The sequence below is a fragment of the Dacryopinax primogenitus genome (assembly GCF_000292625.1).
Source record: "Dacryopinax primogenitus strain DJM-731 SS1 chromosome Unknown DACRYscaffold_4, whole genome shotgun sequence".
Taxonomy (NCBI): Eukaryota; Fungi; Basidiomycota; class Dacrymycetes; order Dacrymycetales; family Dacrymycetaceae; genus Dacryopinax; species Dacryopinax primogenitus.
The window spans coordinates 674,795-690,108 of NW_024467201.1; the positions used below are offsets into that span (position 1 = coordinate 674,795).

General features: G+C 52.2%; 7 protein-coding genes across 7 annotated transcripts; 3 read left to right on the forward strand and 4 right to left on the reverse strand.

The window, feature by feature from the left end:
* Positions 1 to 240: 240 nt before the first annotated feature.
* DACRYDRAFT_76554 (DUF125-domain-containing protein) lies at positions 241 to 2,077 on the reverse strand. Its single transcript, XM_040776209.1, has 2 exons — positions 1,307 to 2,077; positions 241 to 1,257 (listed from the first exon to the last, which is right to left on the reverse strand). Exons 1-2 carry the CDS (start codon positions 1,507 to 1,509, stop codon positions 471 to 473), a joined length of 990 nt encoding a protein of 329 aa, XP_040631087.1. The 5' UTR covers positions 1,510 to 2,077; the 3' UTR covers positions 241 to 470.
* A 111-nt stretch (positions 2,078 to 2,188) lies between these two features.
* DACRYDRAFT_20807 (uncharacterized protein) lies at positions 2,189 to 2,677 on the reverse strand. Its single transcript, XM_040772091.1, has one exon. It carries the CDS (start codon positions 2,553 to 2,555, stop codon positions 2,388 to 2,390), a length of 168 nt encoding a protein of 55 aa, XP_040631088.1. The 5' UTR covers positions 2,556 to 2,677; the 3' UTR covers positions 2,189 to 2,387.
* A 598-nt stretch (positions 2,678 to 3,275) lies between these two features.
* Positions 3,276 to 5,309, forward strand: DACRYDRAFT_20808 (zf-DHHC-domain-containing protein). Its single transcript, XM_040772092.1, has 7 exons — positions 3,276 to 3,604; positions 3,656 to 3,747; positions 3,802 to 4,485; positions 4,534 to 4,661; positions 4,711 to 4,866; positions 4,917 to 5,050; positions 5,099 to 5,309. Exons 1-7 carry the CDS (start codon positions 3,322 to 3,324, stop codon positions 5,206 to 5,208), a joined length of 1,587 nt encoding a protein of 528 aa, XP_040631089.1. The 5' UTR covers positions 3,276 to 3,321; the 3' UTR covers positions 5,209 to 5,309.
* Positions 5,310 to 5,323: 14 nt separating this feature from the next.
* On the reverse strand, positions 5,324 to 6,409 carry DACRYDRAFT_87462 (Metallo-hydrolase/oxidoreductase; the record flags this gene model as incomplete). Its single annotated transcript, XM_040776810.1, has 4 exons — positions 5,324 to 5,441; positions 5,493 to 5,644; positions 5,696 to 6,051; positions 6,106 to 6,409. The coding sequence occupies 4 exons, from the start codon at positions 6,407 to 6,409 to the stop codon at positions 5,324 to 5,326; spliced, it is 930 nt and encodes a 309-aa protein (XP_040631090.1).
* Positions 6,410 to 7,367: 958 nt separating this feature from the next.
* DACRYDRAFT_20809 (uncharacterized protein) lies at positions 7,368 to 7,908 on the forward strand. Its single transcript, XM_040772093.1, has 4 exons — positions 7,368 to 7,420; positions 7,486 to 7,560; positions 7,612 to 7,731; positions 7,783 to 7,908. The coding sequence occupies exons 1-4, from the start codon at positions 7,408 to 7,410 to the stop codon at positions 7,809 to 7,811; spliced, it is 237 nt and encodes a 78-aa protein (XP_040631091.1). The 5' UTR covers positions 7,368 to 7,407; the 3' UTR covers positions 7,812 to 7,908.
* Positions 7,909 to 8,178: 270 nt separating this feature from the next.
* On the reverse strand, positions 8,179 to 10,022 carry DACRYDRAFT_76556 (uncharacterized protein; the record flags this gene model as incomplete). The annotated part of the gene is made up of 5 exons (XM_040776210.1): positions 9,202 to 10,022; positions 8,832 to 9,114; positions 8,732 to 8,784; positions 8,507 to 8,682; positions 8,179 to 8,452 (listed from the first exon to the last, which is right to left on the reverse strand). Exons 1-5 carry the CDS (start codon positions 9,961 to 9,963, stop codon positions 8,179 to 8,181), a joined length of 1,548 nt encoding a protein of 515 aa, XP_040631092.1. The 5' UTR covers positions 9,964 to 10,022.
* A 3,544-nt stretch (positions 10,023 to 13,566) lies between these two features.
* Positions 13,567 to 15,094, forward strand: DACRYDRAFT_14359 (uncharacterized protein; the record flags this gene model as incomplete). Its single annotated transcript, XM_040771030.1, has 6 exons — positions 13,567 to 13,950; positions 14,017 to 14,199; positions 14,261 to 14,364; positions 14,425 to 14,446; positions 14,508 to 14,756; positions 14,846 to 15,094. The coding sequence occupies 6 exons, from the start codon at positions 13,567 to 13,569 to the stop codon at positions 15,092 to 15,094; spliced, it is 1,191 nt and encodes a 396-aa protein (XP_040631093.1).
* Positions 15,095 to 15,314: the final 220 nt, after the last annotated feature.

A 15,314-nucleotide genomic window follows, 5' to 3' on the forward strand; every position in this document is an offset into this window, starting at 1 on the left:
GGGGATGTAATGAGAACATACATACGTCATAATGACCGCTCGGAATCTTCTTGAGCCGATCACAGCTCTTTATTTCATAGATGGGAAGACCACCACTCGATTGAAAGGCAACATATTTCAGCCCCAGACGGACATGGGGTGATTCCGTCAATCGGGGTGCTCACATGATCGTTCTGCGCGACAGAATTCAACATGGTAATACAGGTTCATGGAATTCTCTAGGTATGTGATTGCGGAGGAGTACAAGTGCGTGAGGACATGAGGACTACGGACGTGAACCAAACCATTATAGGGGATAACAATGAGAAGGGAAGAAATTATAGTCTTTTGGGCGGTTCCATTTTGACAGGATCTCTTGAACCTCTCTCGACCAGGACAGGTCTCGATGGTATGAACAATGGTGAAGTAACTGCCATTGTAAAATATCAGTCAAGGTCCATGTTGATCCTGCCTCGGATACAGCATTGTGATCAGCAACCACCTTCACCAAGACGGGTGTTGATAGCATAGACAATGCCGAAGGAACTGCCGGCGGCAAAGCTGCCGACCGCAAGCATGCTTACAGCCCCCCAAACGTATCCTTTCCACGTCACGGCGGCGCCGGTGAAGAACGCCTTGGTCGCCCCGAAGACTAGGAGGACGACTCCGGTGATGAGAATTGAGTAGTAGAGGGCCAGATAGGCAGGTTCAATCCAGAAGTAGGGGAGGAGGGGAATAATTCCTCCAAAGAGGTAGCCAGAGCCGATTGTAAGGGCTGAGATGTATAGGCGGCGAATGGGAATGTCTTCAAGACCCTCACCAAACTTCAGGAAGAAGGCGGTGAGACCCATGTCTTCTGCTCCGATGTCGGTCTCGGCCTGGCTCCCCTTCTCAGCATCGACGGTCTTGCGGGCCAAGTGGCGGTGGCGGATTTCTTTGCCGTCCGCACCGTAATTGGCAGACTCGATCTTGCGGAGCTCATTTGCCACGAGCTGAGAGGCATTCTCGTCGATGCCGACAGGACCGAGAATCTCGTGCACCTGACGGCCCATCTCCCCCTCGCAAAGACGCTCCACACGAGCGTGGGTTTGCTTCTTGAGGAAGCGGAAATGGTCGCGTTCGGCGGAAGAAGCGAGGAATCCACCAACGCCCATGGAAATGGCGCCGGAGATGAGTTCGGCGACACCGCCCAAGACGACAATTCGCGAGTTGCCAGTGCTGGAAAGCCCGGCGGTCAAGGCGAATGGGACGGTCAAGCCATCAGACAAGCCAATGACACTGAAAACAAGTCAGAAACAATTTGGGCGTTAGAACTAAGTTTTCTCACAGATCGCGGACGACATCGGGGTCCAGAAGAACCCTCTCCTTCTTGCCCTGGGTGTCCCTGCAGCAGGCACCATCGGGAACATTGCAAGAGCTGACAGGGGTGGCGGGCTCCGCAGGGGTGGTAGACCAAACGTGACCGTTGGTGGTCGGGTCGCGAGGCGGAAGCGCGACGGAGAGTTGGGTAATGTTGTTGTTGGAAGCCATTGTTGAGGATTGGTTAGTTTAAGAGATGAGTATTTGAGACTTTTGTTGTCTGAGGTCGAGGAGGCCGAGTACGCTGAACTGAGCGATGAGGGGAAGGCGCTCTAAAACCGTCGTACATATAGTCCTTTTCAAATGACATTCTAGTCTTTTCCCAGCTCGTGTGCGGGCCTGTGCTCTGACCAATCAGCGGGTGTCCATTTCGGGGCGCACAGTGGGCACAAGCAGGCAGTGCAAGCAGCAAACGCAACGGGAGCCTGACAAGGTCAACAGGTGGGTTCGCGCCCGATGTTCTCCGCGGGAGCCCTCTTTACGATGTGGCAGTTACCGTTCTGACGTTGATCACCAGGACATGCAATGCCTCGCAAGCGATTGGTCCATCGGACTCCTGCACGGGACTGGGCTCGTGCTTTCTTCCTCATTCATCCCTCAGAAGACCCCCCACTATCTACCTTCCCACAAGGGGGGCCAGCCGATGCGTCCGTTTCATCAAGCTCCGTCAAATCAGGACACGTTCGGACTGTCAGAAGACTGCCTTCTCGTAAAATCTTGGTCTAATTCCATTGCTTCTTCTTCCTTCCGCCCTTCCAGCGTTGACAGCTCTCTCGTCACCAGCATTTGTTGCTTGAGAGAAGAAAGCAGTCCGAGGAGCTGGCAAGTGAAGTTCCTTCTGTTATCTGAGCGACAATTGACCGTGGAAGACGCATGAGGGGCAGAGGCAACATGCCCGATGTTCGTTGCTCTCGCGATTGGCTGTCCCAGCCCGTACGCAGGAAGCCGGCTTTCTTCTCCCATAAATAGATTCCGTCCTATCCACCAATCAGCGCGCATGCATTTGTCTACCCACACAGGTGGATTTAATTTGAGTGCAGACTGCTCTATTATTTTGCCATCCATTCTTCAACGTTGGTTTCGGAGGCAAGACTGAGAGATAACCTCTTTCCGACAGGCGTGTACACCTGTTGGAACAGTGAAAATCCCCATACCGAAATCAGGGGCAGTGCATCTTCTCCAAGGTTCATCTTGAGTAGACCGAGGCTAACGACCATCTGGTCATTGAGCAACCGCGGAGATTGGAATGCTTTAAAACACCCCACTCCAGATTGGCGGACTGTGGGAGGTGGCTTCTCCACCGGATCTCAGGCCGTGTCGAAGTTGGATGGTGCGAGTCATCCTCTTGAACGGCGCTGCTCCCCCGCACTTGACTGCGCTTATTTCTCCGGTAAACGTCATGAGCTTCACATAGATCCGTATATGAGCACGAGCCTGGGATTGCATCAGCAACCTTGCGAGGCCAGAAGGATGACTTTGCCGATCCCGGCCCAATCCGATCTCGCGTCATATCTTTCTCGTCTTGATCGGTCTGCCTTCTTCAGACGGCCGTGCTTTTACTTAGTAACCAACTGCATGAGATGTTTGATGTTGATAGTCCCCGGGAATCATGATAACGCTGTTTTTGCGCTTATCATCGGTCCCTAGGCGAATGACGGTGTCGAGCGAGATATTGATCCTTCGTCACCGCGAGCTACATGCGAGATTGTATACGTGAATATCACTCTGATATTGAGGCAAAGATAGCTGTTGGTTTTCTTGGTGGAAACTTCCAAGAGGAAACTAGAGGAGAATGAGCAAGAAAAAAGCCTGGTATGCACGTGGCTATTTGTCAGCGGGAGCAGTCGGCAAGCCTCGTGCGGCGTTGGGCGCTTGGATGACGCACGCAGTCCAGCACAGGCACCTGCTGCGTGTTGCTCGTCGAGGGCGGTTGTCGATACATACCCCTTGCCTTTATGCAACTGTCGACGGCATTTGCGACTTATGCCTAACGCTCAACCACCTCATAACTCAGCCAAACCGAAGACACTCGTCAACGCCTTCACCGACACCTGGAACGACGCACGCCTTCGTCGGGCACAACGCACGAAAGCTGCTGCTGAGCGTCGCGCGAAACGAAGAAAACCTCAACCTTGGATCCTCCGTAAGCTTGCAGTCGCAGTCGTTCTTGCTTTACTGGGATGGCTCCAATATGTCTATGTGGGAAGGTTGTGTGTGCCGATGATCAGACGCGATGCTGGCACGAGGGGAACGTTCGGACAAGGAGGTACGCGGATGTATGCTCTCCAGCCTAATCACATATTCACACCGAACACAGTCGCATACCTGATTGTCTATGAGGTGCTTTGGATTATTGCGTTATGGTGCTACATTAAGATCATCACTGTGCCACCGGGCTTCGCGAAGGATGTAAGTGTGATGACATAGAGAGGGTCTCGACCCGGGATGACCGTAAACATCCAGTATATCAAGAAGTCACCTGTACCACAGGACATACAGCAACCTAGAGCGACTTCTCCGGAAACCTTCATAGCTTCTACTCAACGGACAAGCAGCGATACCGCTAGACTACCTCTTCGCCCAACGGCCACTCACCCACCTCCTTCATCCCAGTCCGATCGTCCAGATCTGCCCCGCACCATCGGTTCTACCAGCAGTCTTAACTCGAGTCGCTCCCGTGGTCCTATTGAATTCCCAGAGAACAACCCCATCGCACGCCCATTCGGGAGGGCATCTACAACTGCCTTCGGATCGGTCAAGAACCCCTCTCCAACTGGGAAGAAAGAGCCTTCTGAGGCAGAAGCTGCGCCAGGATTCATCAAAGTGCATGCCAGCCGTGTGCCGATATCTAATGGCGCTCTGGCCACGAATGGCGCGAATGGGTCCACGAAGCCTCCCGATCCTGCTGTTCGCCCTTCGTGGGAAGCTGCACCGCCGAGCGGGGAGGCAGAGACTTGGGCGGACAATCTCCCGCCAAGCAGAAGGCCGAACCACCCGGTGTTGACCCCCTTCAGAAGATACTGTTACAAGTGCGAGTTGGTCAAGCCGTATAGGTCGCACCACTGTAGCACGTGTGCGCAGGACGTGCTTGGGTTTGATCATCATTGTCTATGGGTTGGACAGTGCGTGGGAGCGAGAAATCGGAAGGTGCGATATTGATTGGTCTGTCCTGTAGTTCTGCTAACATGTAACCAGTTCTTTATCAATTTTTTGGTATGGGCCGTCCTTCTCTGTGCTTTCACCTTAGCCACTCTTCTAGTTGCGAATGCGAGTCGCGCATATGCCGGTGACCTCGATGGCGAAATGATTGCCATCATTGCGATGTGAGTTCAGTGCTCTTCATTCAGGTATCGTTGGCTAACATGGACGCAGTGCGGGATTCTTCACGATGTTTACCGGAGCTCTGTTATCTTCGCACGTGTGGATGCTGACTGTCAACCTTACAACTATTGAACACATGTGGCTGCAAACCTTGCAGCGGCGAGACACGGTCTCGTTGAGTATGAAGTATTCAATATGGAACTTAGTGTGCGTTGTTGTTCACATCCCGTCGTGATTATTGCTAAAGACGGGTGCAGCGGCAAAGGGCGGCAAAGGCATCAGTGGAATCAAGAGTGGGGTAATCTATCCACTGAGGGCAACATCTGGTGGCGTGGGAGCACACGGGCCAACTGGGAAGCGACCATGGGCAAGAGTTGGTTGTGGTGGATTTGTTAGTACCGCACCTATTCATCAAGAATGTGTGCTCACACATTCACAGTGCCCATTGGCCGCAGCCAGAGCGATGGGCTGTCATACCCTGTCAACCCACGGTTCTCCCCTGAAGGTCGATGGAGACGACGATCCGAATGGCCAGTCGAGCTGCGGTAATACATTGGCATGTTGGCTCTGGAGCCATCCTTGCGCGGACTCGTGTCACTTCACGCACTGTACTTCTATCACTCTAGGATGATCATTGGATCTGTATTATGCCTTCACTGCTTTCTCAGAAGCGGTATGTCTCACCCCTATCGAGATAGATCACACGGTCAGACCAGCCCTCCTTCTCAACTAGTTTCTTAAAGTCTTCGAGAGGAGATAGGAACGCGTCATAATCGTCGAAGCTGCAGGTAGTGAACTAAGCTACGCTGGTCATTCATGCAGAGCACACTCACTGAACAGGAATAGTCGTATCAGGGTTCACGACATGCAGGAGGTTGATACCCTGAACGGCGTCCATGGTCACCATCACGTTGATGACCGGTATAGTCGTGCCTCCCAGATGCAGAAGACATAAGTCAATGTGAGGATGCTTTGTATGGATATCCTGGTAAAGCATCAGCGTTGGTTCCTAGCACAAATGAAATGATTGTCGCGCCTTCAACTTTTCACAGAAAAGAGTGTCCCCGCTGATGTAGATAGTGAACTCGACCTTGTTGTCCTCGTCGAGCAGCTCGATCAAACTGCCCATCACGGGCGGAATAGCATCCATGACCTCGACCATCTCATTGAAAACGCCGATCGTATGTTTCCCAGGCATGCTAGTAATCGTGAACTTCTTGATGCCATCGTGGGTGATCAGCGCGCTTTTCCAGGTATCGAGGGTTATCAGGTGTGTATATCCCTGATTAGCCAGCCCGGAGGTTGCGTGAGGGGTCGAGATAATGGGGATCGAACGCCTGAGCTTCTCGGCTACCACGAGGTCGAAGTAGTCCTCGTGTAGGTGGGAGAGTACTAGATGAAGGATTTCTCAGTTAAGAAGCATCACTGTAACAACCATAAACCAACATATGAAGTCGACGGGAGGGCATTCCTCCAAGTTGAAGGCAGGATCATGCATCCTCCTTGCAGTGACGCCGGGTCCGAGATGGACATGATCTCCCTGGTGGAGGAAGTTGGGATCGGTCATAACACGAACTCCTTTGATTTCCAGAATACAAGTTGCATTGCCCACGAACTGGACAGAGTTTCTGGAATTGTTGTCTTTGCCTGGGAGAAGCTGGGTCGCGTATGACGGAGGGTCAGCGGCTGGGGAGCCTTGGAAGGTCGCCTCGCGTGTCAGCGGCAAATCGAGAACTGTCTGAAGCGCCATAGAAGATCGCGGTACTCAAAGTCATGGGGACTGAGTACAGCGCGTATTTATGGACGAGAATGAGTTTTGGACTTTGCAGTGTGACCAAGGGGAGCAGCGACAGGTGGAAGCCATTGATCTCAGATTTTCCGGAATACAGTACTCATTTCCCGGCCCACAGATAGAAGTAAGCGTCAAAGTTAGATTGTTTCCATGTTATCGTTCTGAATACCCAACAAGGCGTTGTTGAATGCACTAGTACCGCCCGGGGTTAGTATGGGGTCTTCTTGGTGATTGGTTGCCGGAGAATATGGTGGACGTTCGCGGACAGCTCGTTAGGGGTCCTTCGAGCGGCGATGGGGTCTGATGCTGGTGGGGACCTGGACTCAAAATGAGGATTCAAAATGCTGTGCAAATTTGTCTCCAGTAAAAACACCGTATTTGCATCCGCGGAAGCTATTATATTCCCGCGGACGCAATTAGAAGAAAAATAAACTCGACGCAAGCGAGTAAGAACTTCCGCGGAGGCAATCGGAGGCAAAACAAGAAACCGGAAGCAAAAACTTTGCTTGTGCTGGAGTACCTATCTGCTTCCACTAAATGGAAGCGAAGTATTTGCTCCCATCGAGTAAGAAACAGATCCTAGACCCTGGACTCAAATGCGGACCTTTTACTCTGCTCACAGCCACAAAAATCAGAAAAATCATCGGAATTAAACCCAAAAAGAGAAAAACCATGGATTTGAGCAAAATTAGATGCCGAGGACCCTTGTCCAGCAACAACCACGTCTGGTGGCCTTTCGCGGACAGCTGGGACCTTTAACACCGCGGCTGTCCGCGAACGTCCACCATAGGAGAACGAGTCGGTAACTTTTGATGACGTCATCCATATTACCCGCTACGCAGCCCCTCTCCTATCTGAACTGCGCCCTCGCTTCTCACACTCTTGCCATACTGCCAGCTATAAAGCACTTCCGTCCCATTCGTGTATCGCTAGCCAAATCCCGTTCTTGCACCACCATGTCTTCTCAGAGTGCGCGCGCCCAATCGTCTTCGTAAAGCCCGGATGACTAACCCGCCCACCATGGGCTTGTATAGAGTTCCTTGTTCTTGTCGACAAGTCCGCCACTCAAGAGCAAATGGATCAGACAGCTGCTGACATCGAGTCTAAAGGTACGTCCGTGCTTAGATCACCCGAGAAAAGTGCTGATGTGAGCCTTTCAGGTGGTCGGATTCTTGATTCTTGGACAAGCGCTCTGAAAGGCTTCTCTGTGGTGATAGACACTGCGGATCTCACCCGCTTTCAGAGCCTGCAGGGGACCAACAACTTCATCAGCACCATCGGTACGCGCGATAATTCCTGTTCAGTCGACGTTCCGTTAACACAACCTACAGAACCTGATGGCGAAGTTCATGTCAACTAGTCCGAGACATCGATATCCCTGCACAACAGTGCACAAGACCGTGTACCAGTACGATAAGGTTCTCTGATGTATGTCGAAATATGCAAATCATATTGTATACTGTGGATCTATTGCACGTGAAATGAGAGAGTGGCGGCGGTGATCCATATGGTCATGGCCATAATAGCAGATCGGAGCAATCTGGTGGGAGAGTGAACAGTCCAACATCTCAACACTTCATACGTCATGATCAATGAGTGCAAATGGTAAAATTGAGGCCGTTTGAAGGGATCTCAGAGAGCGGCAGCAAGAAAAGCAGGAGCAGACGACGGAGCAGCGGAGGAACCGAGTGAAAGGGAGGCGATGGCCAGTTTAGCCGCAGAAGGAATCAATGCTCGGCGGTGCCCGTCGGCGGAAAAGCTCGCACCCCTAGAAAAGACAAGGGGTCGATGTCAGATGCAACCGGTTCCGGAGTTACTGGGGCCGAGTACGAGTGCATGGGAATTGGCGCTGGGGTGCCCGGCGCGCTGAGTGGAGCTGAAGTGGTTCCAGATGTGCGGGTAGATGTGAGTATAGGCTTAGGGGCAGCGTAGGTGACGGGTAGATTGGCCGGGCGAGGAGGGAAGTCCCAAGTTCTCGGGACAAGGGAAACGGGGATAAGCCTAACAAACTGCGGTCATGATCCACCTCGATCTCCGTCAGGCAGAGAAACTCACCATGTAGCCGCACAGACGACGCCTTGACCACGATCTTGCTGAGCTATGCCGTCGAATTCCATATCGACAAACTGCGAGATATAGCGAATGAACGGGAGAATTTCGCGGACACCTTCTGTGAAGAGTGCCAGAGCTGTGAGGAAGTCGAGCATAGCGCCTGAGATAGATTTGCATTTCTGAACTCCCAGTGAGAAATGGCTATCTTCAAGAGAACAAGGTGCTCACGCTGAGATATTGAACGGATTTGTGAGGCAGAACGAGTTCATAGCCCCACCAATCTGAACACATCAGCTGGGGCATTGACACTCTCAATAGATGCACTCACAAGTGTAGCACGACATCCTGTCAGTGGGGGGATAGACTCCCGTATGGTCCGGCCAGACCATCCCGCTTCCGGCAAAGCCAAGTGCGAGAAGAGTGCGACTGACTTCTTCGATTCCGGTCTCGATTTCCTGAGTTGATGGCACGGCACCAGAGAAAATTCCAGGATCTGAAGCTGGGTGTCCGAGACCGAGATCAGGTGCAGTTACGAGAGATACGAGATTCATTGAGCCGAAAGCGGATTCAAGCGCCGTGGGAGAGAGAACCGGTAACCGAGCAGCGAGTTCCTCGACCTCACTCAACGCCGACGTAGGCTTGAGAGCTGCGGTAGCCGGAGATACGGCAGGCGAAATTGGCGCTGTCTTTGTTTCAACGGCAGTGGGAGGAGGCGGGACTTTGAGGGCATTGACGGCAATCAATTTAGAGAAGTGCATAGCTGCAGCTTCCTCATCCGGGACGGAAAGACACGCCGCATGGATAGGAGCAGCAGGAAAAGCCGGTTTTCCCGCACTTGCTGAAAGCTTCTCGTGGTCGGGATGACTCGCTAATCTCCGCAGCTGGGCTACGATGGGTTGGGCTTCATCTGGCTTCTGCAGAGACTCCCTCAGCTTCTTGGCGTCGGCGCTAGATAGTTTGGCCGAAGGATCGGTAGCAAGTGCGGAGGAACCAACTATCACGGAGCGGAGGCGGACAGCCGAAAGGTAGGCTTGACGATCGACTCGAGCAGAGGGAGGACCAGTGGTTACAGTCTGCTTTTGGATCGCCCAGTCAACGGACCATATCTTGGCAAGTACATTGCCTGACGACGAGCGCGTGGACGGTTCAGGACGAGACGGTGTCGAGGACTCATGGGAATGTCCCCCATTAGACTCGATTCCGTTAACCGGATTGTGAGCATTGCCAGATTCGGATTTGGGTGCTTCGTTTGGCGCGGCACTTGCTGCGGTTTCGCCCCTCTCCCTCTTTTCATGGGCGGGCTCGTCAAGCTTAGGTGCGGTGACTTTGACGATGGGAACAGATCGAGGACTTGCGACGACTGCCGGCGTAGACGAGTACGGATTCGTCGGATCCACATCCGAGGCTTTCTTCGGACTCTTGCCATTGACGGACAATCGTTTTGAGAGAGCAGTGAACATGGTAGTTGGTGACGGTGAAGGTAGTGAAACGACAGACTGATGATCAGACCTCGAGTTTTATAGGGAATAGGGAATGATTAGGGGAGGCAGACTTGGAATACCGGATATCAATGGGGAGAAAAGGGGAAAGCACTGCTCGCCTGGAGCTGGGAGGGGTAACTATTGAGATTGGATATAGGAGAAGACGGTGAGGATATTGATCCCTTAATCACCGTCGTCATCGCAGCGCATGTCTCATGGCGGAGAGCTCAAATCGTACAAGAATACATTGCTACATTTGTTTACACCTATGTGCAACAACATCTAACTAAGTAAACTCCATGCTAGTACTGAACAGTAGGCAAGGGGGTTGTCAAAGGGCATTCAAGCGATCCGCTCTCCTGTGTAGATCCAACTCTCCTGTCGACATGGTGCATGACCAACCGCTCGCGTGGCACCGATTCTCGCGGCATCTGTCAGCTGAGGACCGCCATGGTCGATTCGAAATGACTGCAACCGCCGACATTTACTGTACATCTTGGCCATAAGCTTGCCACGCAAGCCACCAATTCGGCGTGGTTATGAACGTGCGATCGACAGATTTGAAGAGAAAATTGATGATTTGCCTTCGGGATTCTGGCTGTGTCAGGTATAACGGCGGTGTTGACATATGGCAACTTCAGTTCCTTCAGTCGGCGACAGTGGATTGCGGCGGTGGCGATGGCATGCATTGTAAGCCCGTAGTCGGTGTTCTCTGCATCGCATGGAATCGATGCGTCGTTCGGATCACTTTCGAATAAGCACGTTCGCAAATGTGGCCATGCAGCGAAGAGCGTCCTCAGCTCCACGTCGCGTGCTGTCTGCTCTCCGTTGTAGCCAATGGCGATGTGCAGATGACGTAGTTCGTGCATGCCAACGAACGGGTGAAACACTTCCGACAGTCGGATGGGAGGCATAACATCACAAAACATAGCGGTATCGCATGACAAGCGAAATGATCTCAAAGATGGTGTCTCTCGGAGCACCGTCATGACCAGGTCGAACAAAGATGTTGCTTGAACAGGTGCTTCGATCCGCAGCTCTAACCCCTCCAACCCTCGTCGCATTCGCTGTAGGGTGAGTGTAGCTTGTTCCATCGTTGAAAGCAAGGAAAGCACCCTCAGCGCTGGAAAACCGTCCCGCAGACCCATGAACAACTGATCTTGGGTTACGTATCGTCCATCGTGCTCCTCTAGACTCAGACATAACAAACGCAAGCTCGTACTCTTTGCAAGGGCAGTGAATATAAGCGGTAGTGAGAGGAACGAATATGCTCGGACTTCTTGCAATCGAGGACCAAGGCTGGCGAATGCCGCGACGATTTCGGGATCAGATTCGAAATCGGGATATCGAGTGTCCATGAGATCAAGACGTTCCAAACTTGGCAACCGGCAAACGTGCATTAGCGCTCGCTTGATCGGGTGGGCGGGTGAGGCAGTCATTGCGAGTTGGTGATTCCAATGATTGAGGCGTAGAGACTTGATAGAGGGCGATAAGAGACGAGGAACGGAATGAAGATATTCTCCGGATGCCCCAAGATGTAGCTCATCCAATACCGGAAAGAGCCATACGTTCGGTCGGCTCGCGGTCAGGACGCGTGCTAAATACTCTTCGTGTCCGTGATGCCATAGGGTTAGATTACGAATAAAGCTGGCATAATAGTCGAATCGTCGAAAGGCATCAGGGTGAACGCGAATATCTGCGTCCTAGAGAGCTGTAAATACCGACTCATGCCACGCAAATTACCCGTGACGGACCTGTCCATGCTGTAACTGACCCTTAACGTGGTCTGGAAACAAATGCAGCATAGAGACAAGCGGTGACCCGCTGAAGTCTGGCGCTTCCCACAAAAGCCGTAGGCACATGGTTGTGAAGCGCTGGGATGTACAGGCCATATTTAACAGATCCATCGGATCGTCCACCTCGCGCAAGATAGCCAGACATAGTTCTGTGATTTGCAGTGGGCGGGGAATTCCTCCTGTTCCGACTGTCATAGAACTTCGTGACGGTAAGCGAACAAGTATTGTAAGCCTAGAGGGTCCGACAGAGACGTATAAAGTAAGGAAAGAGATGAAAGGGTGCTTTTACAAGCGGATGTTCGACAACTGTCGTTCGACAAGATATGCAAAAACATCTCCTTGTGGTGCCAGGGGTCCTGCCAGTGACCTTGCGCGGCACCATCTTCCCAGAACTCCATTTCCGGATCCGTGCCTGCCCTAAACTGCACTAGGAAAAAATTCCCAAGAGATAGTATTCATGTCCAGTTACCAGAGCTGGGTGGTCACCGGTTTCTTGAGAATTTGGAACAAGAACTTCCCGTGCTCGTGACAAGCTGTTAACTGATTCTGGCCTAGGGAGATATGCCGAATATCCAATTGGCTTATGGACTTTCCTTTGTGCAGGCTTGCCCGTTAGCGGAATGTTCGGAAGCGGAACCGCATGGCACGGAAGCCTGTGATGAAAAATCTACTTCGCGCTACTTCGTTTCACTACGTCGACAAGCCCAACACGAATCAGGTAAATATCCATCATTCATGTCCGAAGTAGAGCTGTGAGCCGAAACTCTCCTTGAGCTCGGTGGTTCTAGAGAAGGCGGCATTAATATTCCGGCAGACCAATAGAACCGAGCAACCACAGCAGAGGGCATGCAGTGCATCAGTTCGCAACTTCTATAGATGGCCCAGCCTTACCTGACAGATAAGATCGCCAAAGCCAAACGAGGAATGTCTCAATTAAAGCTGACCACCTCCAACGGGTTAGCGTGCGAGAGAGGTTGCGATTCATGGTCTGCGGCAGAGCTGGAAGGCCGCGCCGGTCCACCGGTCGTCTTTGTGCTGGCGCGTGCAGCAAGTTATAGAAGTGCCTGTATATGTTGGGAACGGGAACTTGGGATGTGTCGAAGAATGTTCCCGTTCCTGCGCATGCATGAACGGGGGCGGCTGGTCCATCAGCACTTCCTCCTGAAACGACCATTTGTCCGGTGCGCATCATCAAGTTGGCATGTTTTCACCAATGTACCGCGCGGTCGACCTTCTGGTGTTGGAGAAGGACAGTGCGCCGGTTCTTTTCGGTTCTTATGAGCCGAATAATCACCCCGCGTCGCAAGGGACCTATCATGGAACCAAGCTACGTCATTCAGCACTCCTGACCCTCTCTACCATGCCTTCCGGGCAGTTCAGGTGAACTGCATCTTCGATAGACCATGATGTACATACTGCAATGGTATGCAATGATAAACTTTTCATGTCTCCAAACGTGCCCCGTGCATAGCCAGCATATCTTCTGAACTAACCCGGGTATGCGTCTTGCGATATCCTGTGCTCTAGGCAACCTTCTTTTCCCGCTCTAACATGACTAGGCAACCAGAATGCCTTTCTTGCAACACGGAAAAGGCCTTGTGTTCTATAATGATGTTCTATGATACCAGCGTCCTTACATCCACTATGGGTCGGTCTACAAAAGGTAGTCCCCTCGCCCTGCCATTGATGTAGCGGCTCTTCTCGTCACCCTCCTCAACTGCGCACCGATCTCACCGCTCACGACGGTCACGCTGATCTCTCTTCCATTAAGAGAAATCGATAGGCAATGGCTAGTCTGTCTCTTCCAGATCTTCTGCAGGCGATACAACGTCAACCTGAGGCTTTGCGGGTCCTGCAGTCCATTGTTAGCCAACCACCCTCCGAAAACACTGAACGGTCCGTACTTTTCAACGAGCATAGGTTGAAGACGCTCTCACAATGGCTTATGTCGACCAACAGACCTCCACACAGTCCCGATATCGCCTCCTTGACAGACAGGATCGGAAGTCTGGAGCAACAGCTGGCAAGACAAGGCCGTCCGAGCCGCAGGAAACGACCCCGCCGATCTGATGACCCCGACGAGACGGACCATCCTTTGAACCAACATCAAGTCGGCCATGTGAATGTAGCCGAGAAGTTTTGCGCGGATATGACCGCAGAGGAGATGAGTGTGCGCGGGACACTTCTGGTTTGCTTGCTTTCTTTAGTCAATGCCGGTTGCTCATCATCTTCCAAGCGACTCGTACGAACTGAGTTATACGCGATCATTGGCTTTGATTCCCCTCACGGTACCATGCCATGCAAAGGAGAATTCACGGTCGACGGCAAGGCTGTACCTGACTTCAACAAAAAGCTCACCGCCAAAGAGAACTACCTGATCCAGCTCCGTGCGGCAGAGGTAGTGCAGCAAATGCAGCAAGTCAGTCTTCGTTTGTCACTGTCGCGCTGATCTCTCTTACCGATACGATTCGTTGCTTCAGTCAAATCCCAACCTCATTCCACTGCACATGCAAGAAAATTGGATGTCCACCGAAACGCTGATCCGACTGGCCCAGAGTACCTGGCAACACATGAAATGGATCTGGTGAAAGCAGAACGATCATCAGTTAGCGAACCAAGCTGCTACCCATGCACGTACATCTAGGCGCGCTGAACGCCGTCGCACGGTGCGTGGTTCAGCGCGTTCGCACACCATCCAATACTAATGTTCGCTTGGTGTTTGTTCAGCGAACAGCCCAATTCAAATCCGGGGCTCTATGCTTTGCGGCAGAGCTCAACTTGGACGCCGACTTGCTTTGCCAAGAACTCATACACGAGGACTGGGTTGGGGAGGAATGCTCGGCAGCGGAGGAGGGCGAGGACCAGGAGGAGTGGGAAAACGACTTGCTGAACGGTTCTGGGTTTACTGCAGAGCAGGTTGTCGCTAACGGTATACTCCTATGGGAACTGCGCCGGCCCGTCTGGATGCATACGGCTGTAAGCACAGATAATGCTGGCGATGAAAAAGGTTGCTCACTCAATGAACCCAGTTCTGGGCATTGTACAAAACCTTCATGCATATGAAGGTTACGACCAACAAGCGACGTGCTTCCAACATCATACGAGTGGATCTAGGAAACACGTCTGCCTTGATGCCGATGGAGATGCCGTATCGATTCATGATCGATGCCGAATGGCAAGTCGTGGAGAGTGAGCACTACAAGGGTTTCCATCCAAGGGATGCACAACCTTCTTGCTTGACGGATACCATGCGAGATGAACTTCGTAATCCCGACAATGCATACATCCATACAAAATTCCGCACCACTATGTGAATAGTCTAGTGATCTAATGGAAGAGAGATCAGTGTGGCGTATGCAGTCGAGATACGGTCATTCACCAAGACCGTCCGTGCTACTTAGGCGTCAATCATCTCCCATGATGTCGACTCCACTCACATACCTTGCTCAGGCCGGTGGTAGCCCACACCGATGACCCGTCGACCTCTATCTCACACCTTGCTGCGGTTCCAGATATCATATTCGCAGGCAGCAT